At 52.8% G+C, this 14457-nt stretch overlaps 1 protein-coding gene and 1 long non-coding RNA gene across 5 annotated transcripts in view; one reads left to right on the plus strand and one right to left on the minus strand.

Annotated features, from left to right (window-relative positions):
* The first annotated feature begins 2138 nt into the window (after positions 1 to 2138).
* NRP2 (neuropilin 2) overlaps positions 2139 to 14457 on the plus strand; it is a 112887-nt gene continuing 100568 nt past the window's right edge. For all 4 annotated transcript variants that reach the window (XM_070241694.1, XM_001505114.6, XM_005601698.4 and 1 more), the window contains exon 1: positions 2139 to 3106. In XM_070241694.1, coding sequence (XP_070097795.1) covers positions 3034 to 3106 — 73 coding nt within the window. In that variant the 5' untranslated portion in view covers positions 2139 to 3033. The remainder of the gene's footprint in view (positions 3107 to 14457) is intronic.
* On the minus strand, positions 7731 to 12237 carry LOC111768807 (uncharacterized). Its single transcript, XR_011428397.1, has 3 exons — positions 12062 to 12237; positions 10775 to 10914; positions 7731 to 10484 (listed from the first exon to the last, which is right to left on the minus strand). It is a non-coding gene; the product is annotated as an uncharacterized lncRNA (long non-coding RNA).

Consider the following 14457-nt stretch of genomic DNA (forward strand, 5'->3'; position numbering starts at 1 on the left):
TCCCCAGGGCTCTGGAGCAACGTCCCACCCTCCACCCAACAGCAGGGAACCAGGACTGTGCCCAAGTGGACGGAGGAGCAGTCTTGCAAGGGTCGTGCTGAGAGCTCCCAGGAAGTAAATCAACTCCCCCTTTAGGACACCTCTGAAAAATTAAAATCCGTAACGCTGGGAATCAGATCCAGGAACAGAACACTCAAACTGACCGCTCTCCCTACCAGACCAAAGACCCCCAAAGCAGCCTGATGGGGACTGTCACCGCTGAGACCCCAAGAGCAGAAGTCCAGAGTTGTCATTCCAAGGGTTTCCCATGGGCTTCAGTTTACTTTTTCTCTCTCTCTCCTCTTCTCCTGCCCTTCACCTAAACTCTGGCTATAATGTTCTCAGAAACAGGATTCTTCCATGCTGGGCCCTTGCTAGATTGGGTTGGCAAGCCTGGGGAGTGGTGGGGGGAGGTGATACTAAATGACTCTTCATTCAGGCTCTGTCACTGTGGATAGCGTTATTTGTCCTCAGGTCAGTGTCTTGGTGATGATAGAAGCCGAAATCTTGCTTAAGGTTCAAAATCCAGACTGCCTCTTTACTCCACTGAATATTGGGAATGGCAGTCTTCCTTGACAGTTGACGTTTAAACAGGAAGAAAACTAAATCTGAAGTTTTTAATAATGTGGATGTGCTCTCAGGCCAAGGAAAGAAGGAGGGGAAGAAGGAAGGGAGAGAGAATGAAAAGAATGAAGGGTAGCTTCAGGCCGGTCAGGGGATGTGCTGGCTGCAAGGACTTGCTGGGCCTCCTTCATTAAATGCCCTTTCAGAGCAGGCGTCCAAGATTAACGGTGTGATACCAGCCTGTGGATTTACACATCACTGTAAAACCCCGCCACTGCTTGACTCAACTATTTGCAAATCACTTCTGATTCAATTTTGTTTTAGTTATCTCAGTGTAAATAACAGTTAAGTGGGAGTTACAGATTTTTCAAACACTAAAAGTGGTAAACAAAGCTAATGGCAAGTCCAGATAAGGAGCAAAACCACCCAGAAGAATCCACAAGTACCAGCAAAGAAATAAATGGGATAGTCAGATGTGTGTGTGTTTCTTGTCACCGAAACTTTACTTTTCTTCATCCGCAGAGTGGCAGAAAAGGTGGACACAGTGTTACTGAGACTGTTCCTGTTGGAGTCCTGATGATAATGCAGAATAGCTGCCCAGTGAAGCCGGACAGTTTGGAACCCACGCAGCCATCCTCAGAAGCAAAGATACAAGAGTTTCCCCGCTGTTAGCTTGAAGCCCCCTCCGAACAGTTTTCACGCCTCCATTTAAAAATGTTTGGCACGACGCTGTTTTCTTTCCCTCCGCGTTGTGACCAAGTTTCCACGTGGAAAACGTGAAGAGAGGTAGTTACAGTAGCATTTCAGGGGAAGCCTTCGTGTACCGGTACTTTTTTAGAGGGTTAGCGGAATCCAATAAAACCACCTGGGAATTCTTTGAAGAAAGTCTTTCCTCTTCTACTGATGGTTACAAGTTAGGGGCGCAGGGAGAAGTAAATCCTCGCCCAGAGAGCAGAGGAGTATGTTTGGGACGTAACAAAGGATCTGAGTAGTAAACGCAGGGAGTGTTTGGGGTTTTATTCAGCGGGGACTGGCCGTGTGTGTCGCCGCCACGCACTGCTGCCTGTGCGAACGCATGGCTGAGCTGCCGCCTGGCTCCCTGCTCCAAACACCGTACGCCGCCCAGCTCCTCTGGTAACGCCATTGCGCATGGCATTGTGTTGGGCTCTACGTGTGTGGCATCGGAGTCAGGGAATTTGGGGGAACAAGGAGTTCCCCCGTTTCCCGTAGAGTCTCCCTCTGGCTGGGGAGACGCGGCCAAGGGCAGCGCGCCCTGGAGGTGCCCGGGGGCTCTCCCTCTCCGGGGCATGGCGCACGGGCAGCCCGGCACAGCCAGGCGCGGAGGTGCCCAGGGGGGACGGGAGGTGCGGGGCGGGAGAGGGGCGGCTGGGCCGGAACTGCCTGAACTTTGATCGGGCCGCGGCCCGGGGGGAGCCGCCGCCGCCCCGCCCGAGCTGGATGCCGCGGCGCTGGACTGTGCGCCGCGCGCCTCCGCGGCTGCCTCTTTAATCAGGAACACAGAAGGGGCGGGCCCTGAGCCGGCGCGTAATCGGATAGCTCTGCCGCCGCTCTGACATCCACATGCTGCTCGGCCTGAAAAGGCAGGGGGGAGCCGGAGGGGAAGCAGAGAACGCGAGCGCGGCACCGACCCGCAGCCCGGCCCGGCACATCCTCAGACGAGCAGACACTCGGCGAGGCGCTGGGCGAGGTGGAGGTGAGGGCGGGCGCGAGCCGACTCGGAGAGGGGCGCGCTCACTCCCCGCGATCCCGGCCGCCGCCGCACCGGCAGCAGCAGCGGCAGCGGCAGCGGCAGCGGCTTCCTTCCTCAGACTCCCCTCGAGAGGCTGGCCGAGCGGGTGTAGCCGTTGGGGAAGGCTCCCGCTTGAGGAACCCGGCGAGGGCGCGAGCAGGGCGGCCGCCTGCCACTCGGGCCGTCCCGGCGGTCGGTCCTCCGCCCGCGTGCGGGTCCCGGGTGCCGGGGACGTGTGTCAGTTTATGCCTCTGAGATCACACAGCTGCCTGGGGGCCGGCGGATGCCCAAAGCAAGTCTTGGCTTTTATTTTTATTATTATTTTTTTTACGCTTGGCTTTCGGGAAATATTCGCGATGTTGTAGGATAAAGGAAATGACACTTTGAGGAACTGGAGAGGACATAGATGCGTTTTGTTTTTGAGAGAGGAAACCGGTCCCCTCTTCCCGGCTTGCTCCGTCTTTGCTGATTTCAAGAGCTACCCTCCTCCTGGCGAGGTGGGGATCCAGCAAGAATAAAGCTGAAGACGAGCCGCCAGGACCCAAGAGGGAAACCCTGACCATTAGAAACCTTTGCAGAAGACACTGTAAGCAGGAACGTAAGAGAGGGAAGAACACAAAGACTTATAATTGTACAAGAAATCTACAAATCCCGCTCTGGAGAGAGTCGCCTTCTCCAAAATGGATATGTTTCCTCTCTCCTGGGTTTTCTTAGCTCTCTGCTTCTCGGGACACGAAGTGAGAGGCCAACCAGGTAAGCCCTGAAGTTTTTTCTCTTCATTTCGACATGCTTTTTCCTTTAAAAGCCATGCCAATGCGGGGGACCACACGGAGTGGCATAGAAGGAGGTGCCCTGCATCCTAGCAATCTAAAGAGGGAGCCCAGCCCAGGCGGCCCTGCTGACACCACCACCGCTGCTGAAACCCAACTTTTCTCTCCTGCGAGGAGTGTGTGTGCGCGTGTGTGTATGTGTGTTTTGAAACGTAGACAGAATCTGGCGGTGTTCGCATGTCACATATGGACTGAATCAAAGGTTTAAAAATACTACAAAGCCTTTGCATTACAGTTTTTGGGATTTTTTCCCCTCTGTCTTGAAGCAGAAAACATCTCTCTTGAGTTTCTTCAACCTAGCCAGCGAAATATAAATCATCTGCATTCCCTCCACTTAGCTACATTGAGCAATGTTAACTGGAGGGCTTGGGAAAGACAAGACTCTAGTTTTGCTTTTCCAGGGCTGTGGGTTCTTTGCAGGATGTGTGGAGACGCCTCAGAATCACAGGGCTGAGGCTGGTGGAGTGAGGTGGCTTGCGGCTGAGCTAGGGGCTCGGGCTGTTGGTCATCCCTGCTCTTTGCCGAATTCATGCATTTGTCTGGGAAAGTAAATCATATGTTCTTTTAAAAATCATTATTAGATAAAACAAACTGCGTGGCCCTGGAAGGGCTCTCGCTCTTGTGAAGTGGTTAGAAACTTTTGAGTGGAATTTGTTCTCAACCACTGTCAAAAAGGGTGTGTGGACAGACTGCAGAGATAAGCAGGGAAGGCCCAGAACAGCCTGGGGCCGGTATGTGTGCGGGGAGGGCTGGCAAGAGGGGTACACTTCCTGAGAGGGGAGTCTCTGGTTTCGGGGAACCCAGTGGGGCTTGTCCTTCCTTCCCCACGTCAGTCTCCAGAGTGAGCCCCTCTCCCCTCTGAGAACAGTGTCTGGAATCTCACCAAACTCTTAAGCTGCTACAGGTGATTAAGAGGGGGAAGCCGTCTAGGGAGAGAAAAAGCTTCCCTGTGTGCCCTCACCAAGGCCGGTGCAGCCTCCTGGGCACCTCCCCCATCACCACGGCTGGTGGGTCCTGGGAGCCTGGATTTAACTAAAAGGGAAGCGTTGCGCCTGGTACTCTGGCTCTTACCCCACAACACACGCACACACCCCACTTTAAGCTCGGGTGTTTATTTGCCGCGGAGGAAGATTCGGGAATGCCCTCGCTCTGCAAATCCGCACCTTTGCGGTTCCTCCTCTGCCATAACTGGTCTTCCGGGCAGCTATAAATCCGATCAGAGATGGGTGCAGGTCCCACCGTGGAGGTTTCCTGTGCTTCCGCATCCCCTCTTGCCTTAATTCTAAATTCTCATCTTGTAGCGAAATTAAATTACCTCCCACAGACCTGGATGCTGCATAAATTATGTATGTTTGTGTGATTCGCTGTGTGTGCGCGCGCGACCGCGCGGTGAGAATGCCCACGGTATATTATGTATTCAGGCACGGACTCTGGTAGGCCCGGCGCGCGAGCGCGCGCACACTGGCGCACACACCGGCACACACACATGCACATACAACTTCAGGTTCTGTGTGCTCTGCGGAGCGGGAGAGGTGGTGAAGACTCGTGTGCCATCGCCTACCCCAGATGTTCGCACAGCTGTCTCCGAGCGCTGCGTGGAGTGTGTACGTGTGTGTGCGACACCCCCTCGGACCCACTCCCGCTCTGCCACCTGCCTCCCGCGCTCTCTGCAGATCCCCCTCCCACCCTAGCCCCAGGCCGCGCTGCGTCACTTCTAGAGAAGCCCAGGGGCGCGGATCGCGGGGCAGTCAGTTAGGATGCGGCCGCAGGCAGCCTCGGACCCAGGGCGGGACCTGCCCAGGGTGGATATTCTCCAGCCGCCCGAACAGGCGATCGCAAGCCGCGGGCCGCTCGGGTTTCCGTCGGAGCAGCCGACTGGCACCCGGAGAGCTGGCTGCGGCTGGCGAAGGGCGAGGCCCAGCTAGACCTCTGACTCAACCTCTGCGCGCCGGCCCGAGGGCCCGGGCCCAGAGGCGGGAACCCATTCCGAGAAGAAGTCAGGGAAAGGGAGGACGGAAGGTGCATGCAGGGGGGCAATGGAGCAAATAACCCCGCGGCCGCGCCACGCGGCCCCTCAGACTGGAGGGCGGCGGAGAGGCCGCGTGGGCGTCGCGCACCAGGCTCCCCCTCTCCTTGCCACGCCGCCTCACCGGATCGCAGCGCCGCCGCCTGCCTCCCTCCCGCCCGGGCTCGGGGCCGCTGGGCAGGCCCTGCCCGGAGCGCCCCCTCTTGCTTCCCGCGCGCCACTCTGCGCCGCATTCCCCCCACCCCCCGCCCCTGGGGCGCCGGCTTGGAGGGGCCGGGTCCCGGGTCCCGGGAGCTGGCCGAGTTGGGCCGCGGGAAGCCGGGGTGGGATTTCAGCGCGGCGGGCGGAGAGAGGCGGAAAGGAGCCCCTCGAGTCGCGGGAGCGCGCGCAACTTGCCCCGCCTGTAGTCGCGCTGCGCGCCGGGCGCCCGCCCGTGCGCCCGGACAGGTGAAGAGCACGCGGCGCGCGGGCCCCCACGTGGTGGGGACGCGGGCCCCCCAGCCACCCCACCGCCGGCCCTAATGCCGCATCGATTTGTTTGGGCTACGCGGCAGATACTGGGCCGAGCGATCCATAAACATTCTATTAGGCCAAAATTTTCCCAGCGAAAGCAAAACGAGGTTCAAGCCTGGGCAAAGTTGGCCGCCTCCACTGCTCCAGCCTTGTCCCCGCCTCCTCCTGACTAGGGACACCCCCAGGGAGAAGCTTGCAGCATTTCCTCGACGCTGCCCATTGCCAGAAAGTTCCGTCGCGGCTGCGCTCTCTGCTCGCGCGAAGCCTCTGCGGTGGCCGGCGAGCCCCCTCCCCCGCCGCCTGGCTCTTTGCTTTTCCCCGTGAGAAAAAAAATTATTCCCGGCCAATGCTTCATTTTCCCTGATTGATTTCTCTTTAATATCAACACAAGTTAAAGGAGGCGAGGCGAACCGGGCTTGAATGGCTGCCCCCACCCTTCGCCCGAGCCCACCGCCCGGGGGAGTTGCCCACCAGGTCCTCGGCGCCCTGCGGCTGGGTGGGGGCACCCGCAGGGCCACGTCCAGGGGCTGGGGGCGGGGGGTGATGAGCTGGTCGCCCCTCTGGGAATGATGGGGGTGGAAATGAGCTCTTCAGGTCTAGGTTAGGGGATCCGGCGCATCCATGCGGCCGCGTCTGCGGCTCGGGTTGAATTTCTCTGCAAGGGGAAGGGCTGGGCGCTCTGGTTTATCGGCGTGTGCTCCCCGCTCGCCTGCCTCCCTCCGCCTCCCTTCCTTTCGGTTTCAGACAGAGTGGAGAGCCCCCTGGCGCTGGCCGTTCCCCGTCAGCGCCCGCCGCGAAGCTCCCCTTTGCTGGAGTTAATCGTGGTCCGCGGGGGACTAGGTTTTGCTCAGGAAATCATTCAGGCCCTGACAATGGGTTTCTTCAGATGGTGGCCCCTCTCAGCCCTAATGTCTCCACCTCCGGGACATATCGCTTGGGGCCAAAAGAGCCCGGACCCTATAAGCAACCCCACCCCCCTGGGCCTGGAGAGCTTTGATCTGTGCTGGGGTTTTAACACCATTGTCATGGACACGGGCAGACGCGGTCAATTCAACCTTCCGTCTGGACTGGCTGATCAGATAAGAGGTGTAAATTGGCTGTGGGAGACAGGTCTGGGTTCGAACAAATCCTGAGAGAGCAGCGGTGACGTCTAGGCGCCGGGAAGGCTTTGAACAGGGTTTCTTTATTAGCCTGTCTCCCCAAAATGCAGGGTGGCTGTGGACAGGCATAATAATTTGAAAGCAAAACTATAAACTCCTAGATTCTACACAGACAGCCTGCTCGAGGCTCTGGGGACCGGACTTGTGCCCGCCTTCACTGGACGCCCAGCAAACTCTACCCTATAAGCAGCCACTGGAGGGAGTGAAGCTGTCGTCAGTTGCCCACTGAGCACACTGTGCAAACCCGTGAAAAGAGGAGGGCTCCCACGGGGGCTCCAGGGCAAGCCCCTTCTTGCCCAAGATGGGCCTGGTGGAATCGGGGATGCCAGGTTTGCACTTTATGTCATTCTGTACGGCCCCCAGATTTTAGGCCACAGAGCATCCAACTGGCAAAATGGAAGGTGGAAGGCTGCAGTGACTGGAACCTGGGCTATCCAGGTGGAACTCCAGGTCTACCCAATGGCCTGGTCCCCCTGCTGTTGAATGTAAGGTCCATGTTCCCAGTTCCTATCCTCCTGGTGTAGAATGAGCTAGGCGTCCAGATAACAGGTCAGATGCAATGAGGCATGGATGCAGATAACAGTGGGGTGGGCGAGGGGTGGGGGGGGAGGGGGTCAGTGGGGAGAGACACCAGGAATTAGATGTTTCTGAGGCCCTTGCTGGTGTCTTTCCTTTCGCTCCTCTGCTCATTACAGCACTCAAGAGCAGGAGCGGACTCTGGGCGACCAAGTGTGGGACCACTCTGAGTTGACAGAATTCAGAGCCAGGTTCACTGGTAAAGGATTTTCAGTACCTATCCCCCAAAAGTCCAGTTCGGAAAGACTTTAGGAAATAGAGATCAGACTTTCCTTCTTTAAACAGTGGAGCAGAAGCATAATACCTTTTTAATTTCTTGCACTGACGAGATAGAACTTGAAAAGTGACATCTGGGCAGTAGTTTGTAGCATCATTAACATAGTTGAGGTATTTTATCATCTGACCATCACTTGCCGCTGGATAATCTTTGAGGCATAGACAAGACATGTTTTGATCCCCCGAAGTTAGTCTTTGTACTGTTCCTTCCTGGCAAGGAATTCACTTTTTCTTTTTAATTAACCCATTCCTGGAAGATACTGCAGAAGTTTCTCCTGGAGAGCCCACAGCATCTTTCAAAGCTTTCTCTGCCTTCCCGAGCAAAGGCCGAGGGCCTTAATAGTTCCATTACCTAGCAGGACTCAGTGGACTGGGATTCCAGGACACAGTGGCCTTGTGGTCTGGCTGGCCCTCCAGGAGAAAGCATCTTCTAAAGGTTTAGGAAGCTGTCAAGTTTAGATAAGCCTGAGCTCTGATCCTATGGGACCTTGGTTGTATTAATAAGGAGAAATTAATTTTTAACCACTGGGAACGTTGCCAAATTATGTGACCTTTGGCAGACCAGCTGTGCTATAAAAATAAATTCCCCCATTTCTGAAAATGCTGCTCCTCTCCAGCAGAACAATAACAACGTGGCATTTAGGACAGCGAAGAGTGGGGCTGAGAGGAAAGGAAAGAAGTGGGAGTTGTCAACAAAAAACCCATAACCCGTGGTTTCAGACCTGAGCATCCTACCCACACGCTCTCCCCCTCAACACACACCCTGGTTTCCAGTACACAGACAGAGGGCCAGGGTGACTAGGAGCCAGGCGCCTGTGCGCTCAGGGAGTGGAGAAGGTGTTAAGTGCTTCCAGCCCACTCACACCCCAGCCTTGAACACATCTCTCATTGTTCACACAGACAGATTGCTGGCACAGGCAGGGAAAAAGGAGTTTTCAAACAAGCAAAACATTTGTCTTTCCCTGGATGCCACTAAGTGAGTTTGTCACTGGAAAGTTTGGGGACGACCTTCAGTGGAACTTCCAGCTTCGGAAGCATTGAGCCAGGGTTTAAAATTCGGCTCAGCCATGTGCCAGCTCTGTGACCCAGAGGACTGAATCCCTTTGTGCCTCAGTTTCCCTACCTATAGAGTGTGTTTGATAATAATAGCCACTTCCTAGGGTTGCTGTGCTAGGTCAGATCACACAGAATACTGTTCAGTACTTAGTAAGCTTGTTCCAACGTCATTCAATCTTTAAAACAGCTTCAGTGAGTAACTGTATCTTGTGATCATAGCACACTGTAACCGTTGTGGTAAGTTTATGTTATTTTTATGAGTTTTTTTAGTAAGTAAGTAATTATTCGTCCTCAGCTCAGACGAAGGTCTGTGTTTCCTGAGCGTCAGAGTCTCTGGTGGCACACTGCTCTTCAGAGGCAGGCATCCTCTGCTGGGTGTGCATCTTAGATTTATGTCTGCGTTTTTTCTCACCTCGTTCCTCTGCTTTCAGTGTTCTCGCCTCTACTGATTTTTTCCCTCTCTCTCCTCTCCTTTCCTCTCCTCTTCCATCCTCCATCACTGAAGTGTGCTCAGCAGGGAGCACCGTGTTGAAGGAGCTCCCCCAAATGTGTGATAACTTCTACCCCCCGCAGGAAGGCCCCTCAGCAGCTGAACTCAAAAAAGTCGTCATAAAGACAAAACAGCTTTTACCCGGCAAGACTCTTAATAATGCCATTTCCCTCTGGGTCTTCATGAAAGAGTCATGATCTAATCCAGAAAAACGGGAAGGGCCGGGCATAGCAAAAGGCAAGGTCTCCCCGGGAGCGGGCAGTGGACAGGGCTGCCGGCTAGCTTCATGCGCACGCCCAGTGGTACCTGCTCACGGCCTCCAGAGGTCCCGTGATAACCAGGGATCGGCTGCTGGCCAGTCTTTTCAGCGAAGAAGATAGAGGGAATTGCAAATTACTGGACTGAGCGGTAATAACAATTGTTTTGATAAAGGGGAAAAATAAAACAGATGTGCCCCAAGGGCATATGGGGGGGGAGGTGGGGAGGGATGGGTGGAGAGAAGTGAGCTGAACCAGTCAACAGTTTAGTGATGAAGTAAGTCTGCGTCTTCCTGGTGCTACTGACAAGTATCTAGAACTTGCCGTTGGGAGGGTGGGGGAGTGGAGTGAGGGGGCAAGAAAACCCTCAAATAAATTAGTTTTACCATTATTAGAATTAAAATGTAAGTCTCCTTTGAACGTCATCATTACCTGAGGTTAGAGTGTCCTCCGAGACCTAGTTGGCACGAGCTCTACCTTGACCTATGCCTGGGTATTATTATCGCAGACAAGTTATTCAAACTCTCCGTCCTCCACTAAAGAACATTAGCATTCAATCCTGGTTGTGGCGGTTGTGGGTTGGGAAGGTTGTGGGTTGGGAAGGACGTGGGTTGGGAAGGACGGGTGACAGCTGGAGAAGCAGAACAATTTGTGATAAGGCTTTCTTAGAATTTGGGCTATCTAGTGATACTCTTGGTGTTACTTTAGCCAATTGTTAATTCATCAAACCTGATTGAGTCTGACTTGTGGGAAAGGCTCTGGGTTGGTCCTTTAAGGTTTGCCAAAGCTGAATCCGAGTAGAGTCATGCCATCAAGTGGTGGTCCAGCAGAGCGGGCCGGGCTGTCCCTAGCTCTCACAACCTTGGAAGATGCTGAAGAGCTTCCACCTCAGAGTCTGGGAGAGATGACGGAGGTCAGGGAGGGCAAAGGTGGCATCGGAGCCTGGACTGAGAGGAGAGATGGGACTCAGAGCTGGGAACAGCATACCAGGGAAGAGAAAGATGAGAGCAGAGAAATGGATGCTGGGCTTGTTTGCGGAACACTCAGAAGCTGCAGTTTGGGGGTGGGGGGGTGGCGGAAATTGCAAATAAGGTTGGAAATAATAGCTTGGGCTAAATGCAAGGCCCAAATTGCTAGGCCCAGGGGTTTGGATTCAGTTACTAACCAACGGGGAGCCATTGATGTTTCAACAGAAGCCTTCGGTTAATCAAAATAAATGAAAAAAAAATTATATTACCTTTTTTTCTCCTTTTGTTTTTGGAGAGACCTCAAAATTACCCTTCTTCTATTTCCTTCCCCAAATGTCTGTTGAAATGGTCAGGAATTGTAATCCCAGATCTCGCATCAATGGCATCAAAATTGCATTTGCAAAGAGGGCTGGAAAAGAGCGGACATAAATATAAACTAATGATATTATATTGGCTGCCCTATTGGAACTGCATTTGTTTATGATATAAGATGACAAATAACGAGGTTACCACAGGTGGCATGACTCGAGGTCAGGAAGGTAATCGCATCAAACTTACGTTTTAACCGTTCCACGAAGGGTCCTTTTTAGAGTCCAGATCGCGGGGCAGAGACTTTCCAAAGGCCCCATTTCCAGACCCATTTCCAGCTCTCTCCTTGCTGAATTCACTGGAGGGGGAGCCTGCCTCGTTCCTTCCTCCTTTCCACGCTCATACGCTGGCTCTCTGATCCCCCCCTTTCCTGCCCTCCCCGGGGTTCTTTGATTCAGATTTTGAACTTTATCACTGCAAACATTCACGGGATTTCCATCTGCCATGCCTTCAGGAGTGCGACTCTCACTGCCGCCCGGCCCCATAAATTGCATAGATTGCATCCCTTCCCAGTTGCCTTAGGAAGTGGTCACACAGCCACATTCCTGGGCTGATGGATTGGCTCATTTCTTCCCAACTGAAGCCAAGATACAGTTTTTATGAGACGGTCTTGTGACAGGCTGAAGTCGCTTTGAATAAAACAAAATCCAGCCTCAGCTCACAGAAATAACTCTTAAAAGGCAGCTTATCCAGGGTTAGTGAGCAAAACTGGGTTCAAACCCTGAGCAGAGGACTTAGATGATTTGAGTGAGGGATTTGATGACAGTCTTTTTGGTTTTTCTTTTCATGCATTGCCGTTGTTGACATGCTCACACACAGAACTGTGTATCCATAATATTTATAAATATGCAGCCACAGGCTCAGTTAAGAAAAGAAACTCACATCAGGAGAGCTAATGTGATTAAAAGAGACATTTGAACTCTCCATAATGCAAGACAGATACAGCCATCTGAAGAATACTGGAGTTTTGTTCCAGGCTTACCAAGCAGATGGAACACCTTGAATAAATGTCTTGTTGTCTAGAAGATGGAAAATCTTTTAAATTTTTCGTTCAATCTATGGGTTGTAGGATCTTTTCCCACCTCACTATACAGGCTTTGCATTTTAGAACTGGAACTGACCTTTAGAATCACTCCCTTCATTTTATAGATGAGAAAACAAAGGCTCAGAGTTGTTGACTGACTTACCCAAGGTCACACAGCTTGCCAGTGGTGAGACTGTACTCGAATACAGGGCTTCTTCCTGGTGAAGTGGCAAAGTGACAACCTTCTCTCTTCTTAAGTCAGAGAAAAAGCTGCTTCTTTGCCTTGCTAATGGTGAAATGAAAACAATGCCATGGAAATAGGAACATGGCGAGAGTATGCTGTGGATAAAGGATAAATTATAAAGTAAATAATGTGGTTCATTTCCAGGGGAAATGAGGCCGACTGCCTTTCTCTGCCAGGTGCCCTGAGGTCCATATGAGAAATAGGCGTGTTCTAAGGCTCCTTCTCTTTCCAAGGTGTTGTAAACTAACCAGGGAACTGAGATGGAGCTCAGTGGGTTCCCAGCCGGATGTTCTTACAAAGAAGGCCCCTCAGGGATGATGGGAGGGACGAGGCCCGATGACTCTACCCTGCTTCTGGCCGCCCTACCTCCCCACACCCCGGAAGAGCCCCACTTCTGTCTGCTCTGCCCGCTGGAGTTCTGGGTAGAATTTTGTTCAAGGAAAAAACAAAGACTTCTAAGAAGAGTTTGAAAACCACTCCCTTAATTCAACCCCTCATTGAATTACAGCTCTGGAAGCGGAGACCCAGGAAGGTCTCGCAGTCAAGAATCTGGAGGCCGCATCCCCTTCTTGCCAACATCAGCCCCCCCTCCTAGTAACCTGGTCCCCATTGACCCAGACCCGCCTTTGACAACAACCTGACTCCAGTCCCACGGCCAGCCAGTCCCAATCCCCCTGTTCTTGCCAAGGACTTTCTCCTTCAGTTCAGCTCAACCGGCGATCTGTCTTCAGTCGGGTGCTGTAGGAAGGCGAGTTCCTTCTGGAGCTGGCAGTGTGCCTCAGAACTAGGAGTGGACGGGGACGCCATCCCTGCCCTGAACCAGGGCCAGGCTAGCCGTAGGCAGCATCTGACGGTGCTTGGGCCACCAGCAAAGCGAGGCACCTGAGGGAAGAAACAAAAAGAGAGGGGGAAAGATATAAATATCAGAAATAATCTGACATTACATATGGCAAACAAAAACATCTAAGTCATCATTATGGGGGAAAGTCAGACCTTTGTGACTTTAGAACTTAGTGTTCCTTTTATTTCAAGCTACGCCCGGAGGTGTCACTTCAATCCTTTCACCCCTGGGCCTCTGAGGTCCTGATCTGGCCTGACCTGACCCCTCCCTGAGGCTTCCCTCCCAGACGTAGGAGAAAACTGCGATGCGATTCGCAGTCCAGGCCCGGGTCCGCCCACTTCTCTCGGAAAATGTTTGCCCCAGGTGAAGGGTAGTCACGAAATGGTGGGAGAAAGAAGTCCCTTGTCAACTCACCAAACAGGCCCAGCAGCTCTGACCTCAGTGGGGTCGGCTTCCCCTCTGTGCCTGGGGCTGGCCTGGAGGGCTTTGCCCTCGCCTTCAGCCTCTTCTGCGGTCGCACCCCTCAGGGGCAGACGGGGCATTCGTGCCGCTCATTCTGGAGCACAGCGAAGGCCCCAGAGCCAAGGACAGCCGAGCTCTTCAGGTAAAGGTCCAGCTAGTGCTGTGGGAGGCTGGGTGCATTTAAGAAATGAAAAGGCCCCAAACCTGGAAATGAAAGATCACTTATCAAGAGGAGGTGGAGAAGGATTAAGTGTGTTTTCTTTACAATTTTTACTGATATATTTCAAGAATTCAATTCTCTCCAAGAAAAACAGAGACGGGAATTCTCGAATTTATCTTGGTGGCTATATGTCCGTGAGAATGATGTGTAATGTTTTAGGAGAGGGCGTGAAAGTGTGTACAGGACTAAAGTGTGAGTTTCTCATTTGTACACGTACCCGACATTTGTTGGCGATCTGTGTTTGTGTGTGTTTCTGGGTGTGATGTCATCCAAACAAGGATGTTCGGAGATTGAAAAGGTTAACTACACGTGCACAAGCCAAGCAGATGTTTTAAGGAATTCTCAAATATTTTAGTAAGTGCCTTGTTTTCTTCAGATAAAGAAAGGAAAGGAAAAAAGAAAGAGATTACTCCTTTTTCTTTTGGTTAAGTAAGTTTTTAACCGCAGAAAATGCAGACTATCAGCTATGGGATATATATAGTTTAATTTTTTTTTTTAAGTGGGGAAATGATTCCTTCTGGTGTGGATGAGATAGGAAACCTTCCTAGGAGGAAGTTTCTGGGCTTTTTGCTGATTATGTGTGCCTGGTCTAAGCACAGAAAGCTTAACCTTGGGGGGCAAAGAATTGAGGAGAGAAGTTCTTCTTTCAAGAGTACTTGGAGAGAAACAAGGAAGGGGCGGAGGAAGGAAGTGGAGAGAGCACGCGTGACGTGGAAACCCTCATGGTTACTAAGAGGGAGCTCGGCTCCGATGCCCACTGCTGAGTTCCACGGCGAAAGTGTGGTTTGGGAT

The sequence above is a fragment of the Equus caballus genome, chromosome 18 (assembly GCF_041296265.1).
Source record: "Equus caballus isolate H_3958 breed thoroughbred chromosome 18, TB-T2T, whole genome shotgun sequence".
NCBI classification, from domain to species: domain Eukaryota; kingdom Metazoa; phylum Chordata; class Mammalia; order Perissodactyla; family Equidae; genus Equus; species Equus caballus.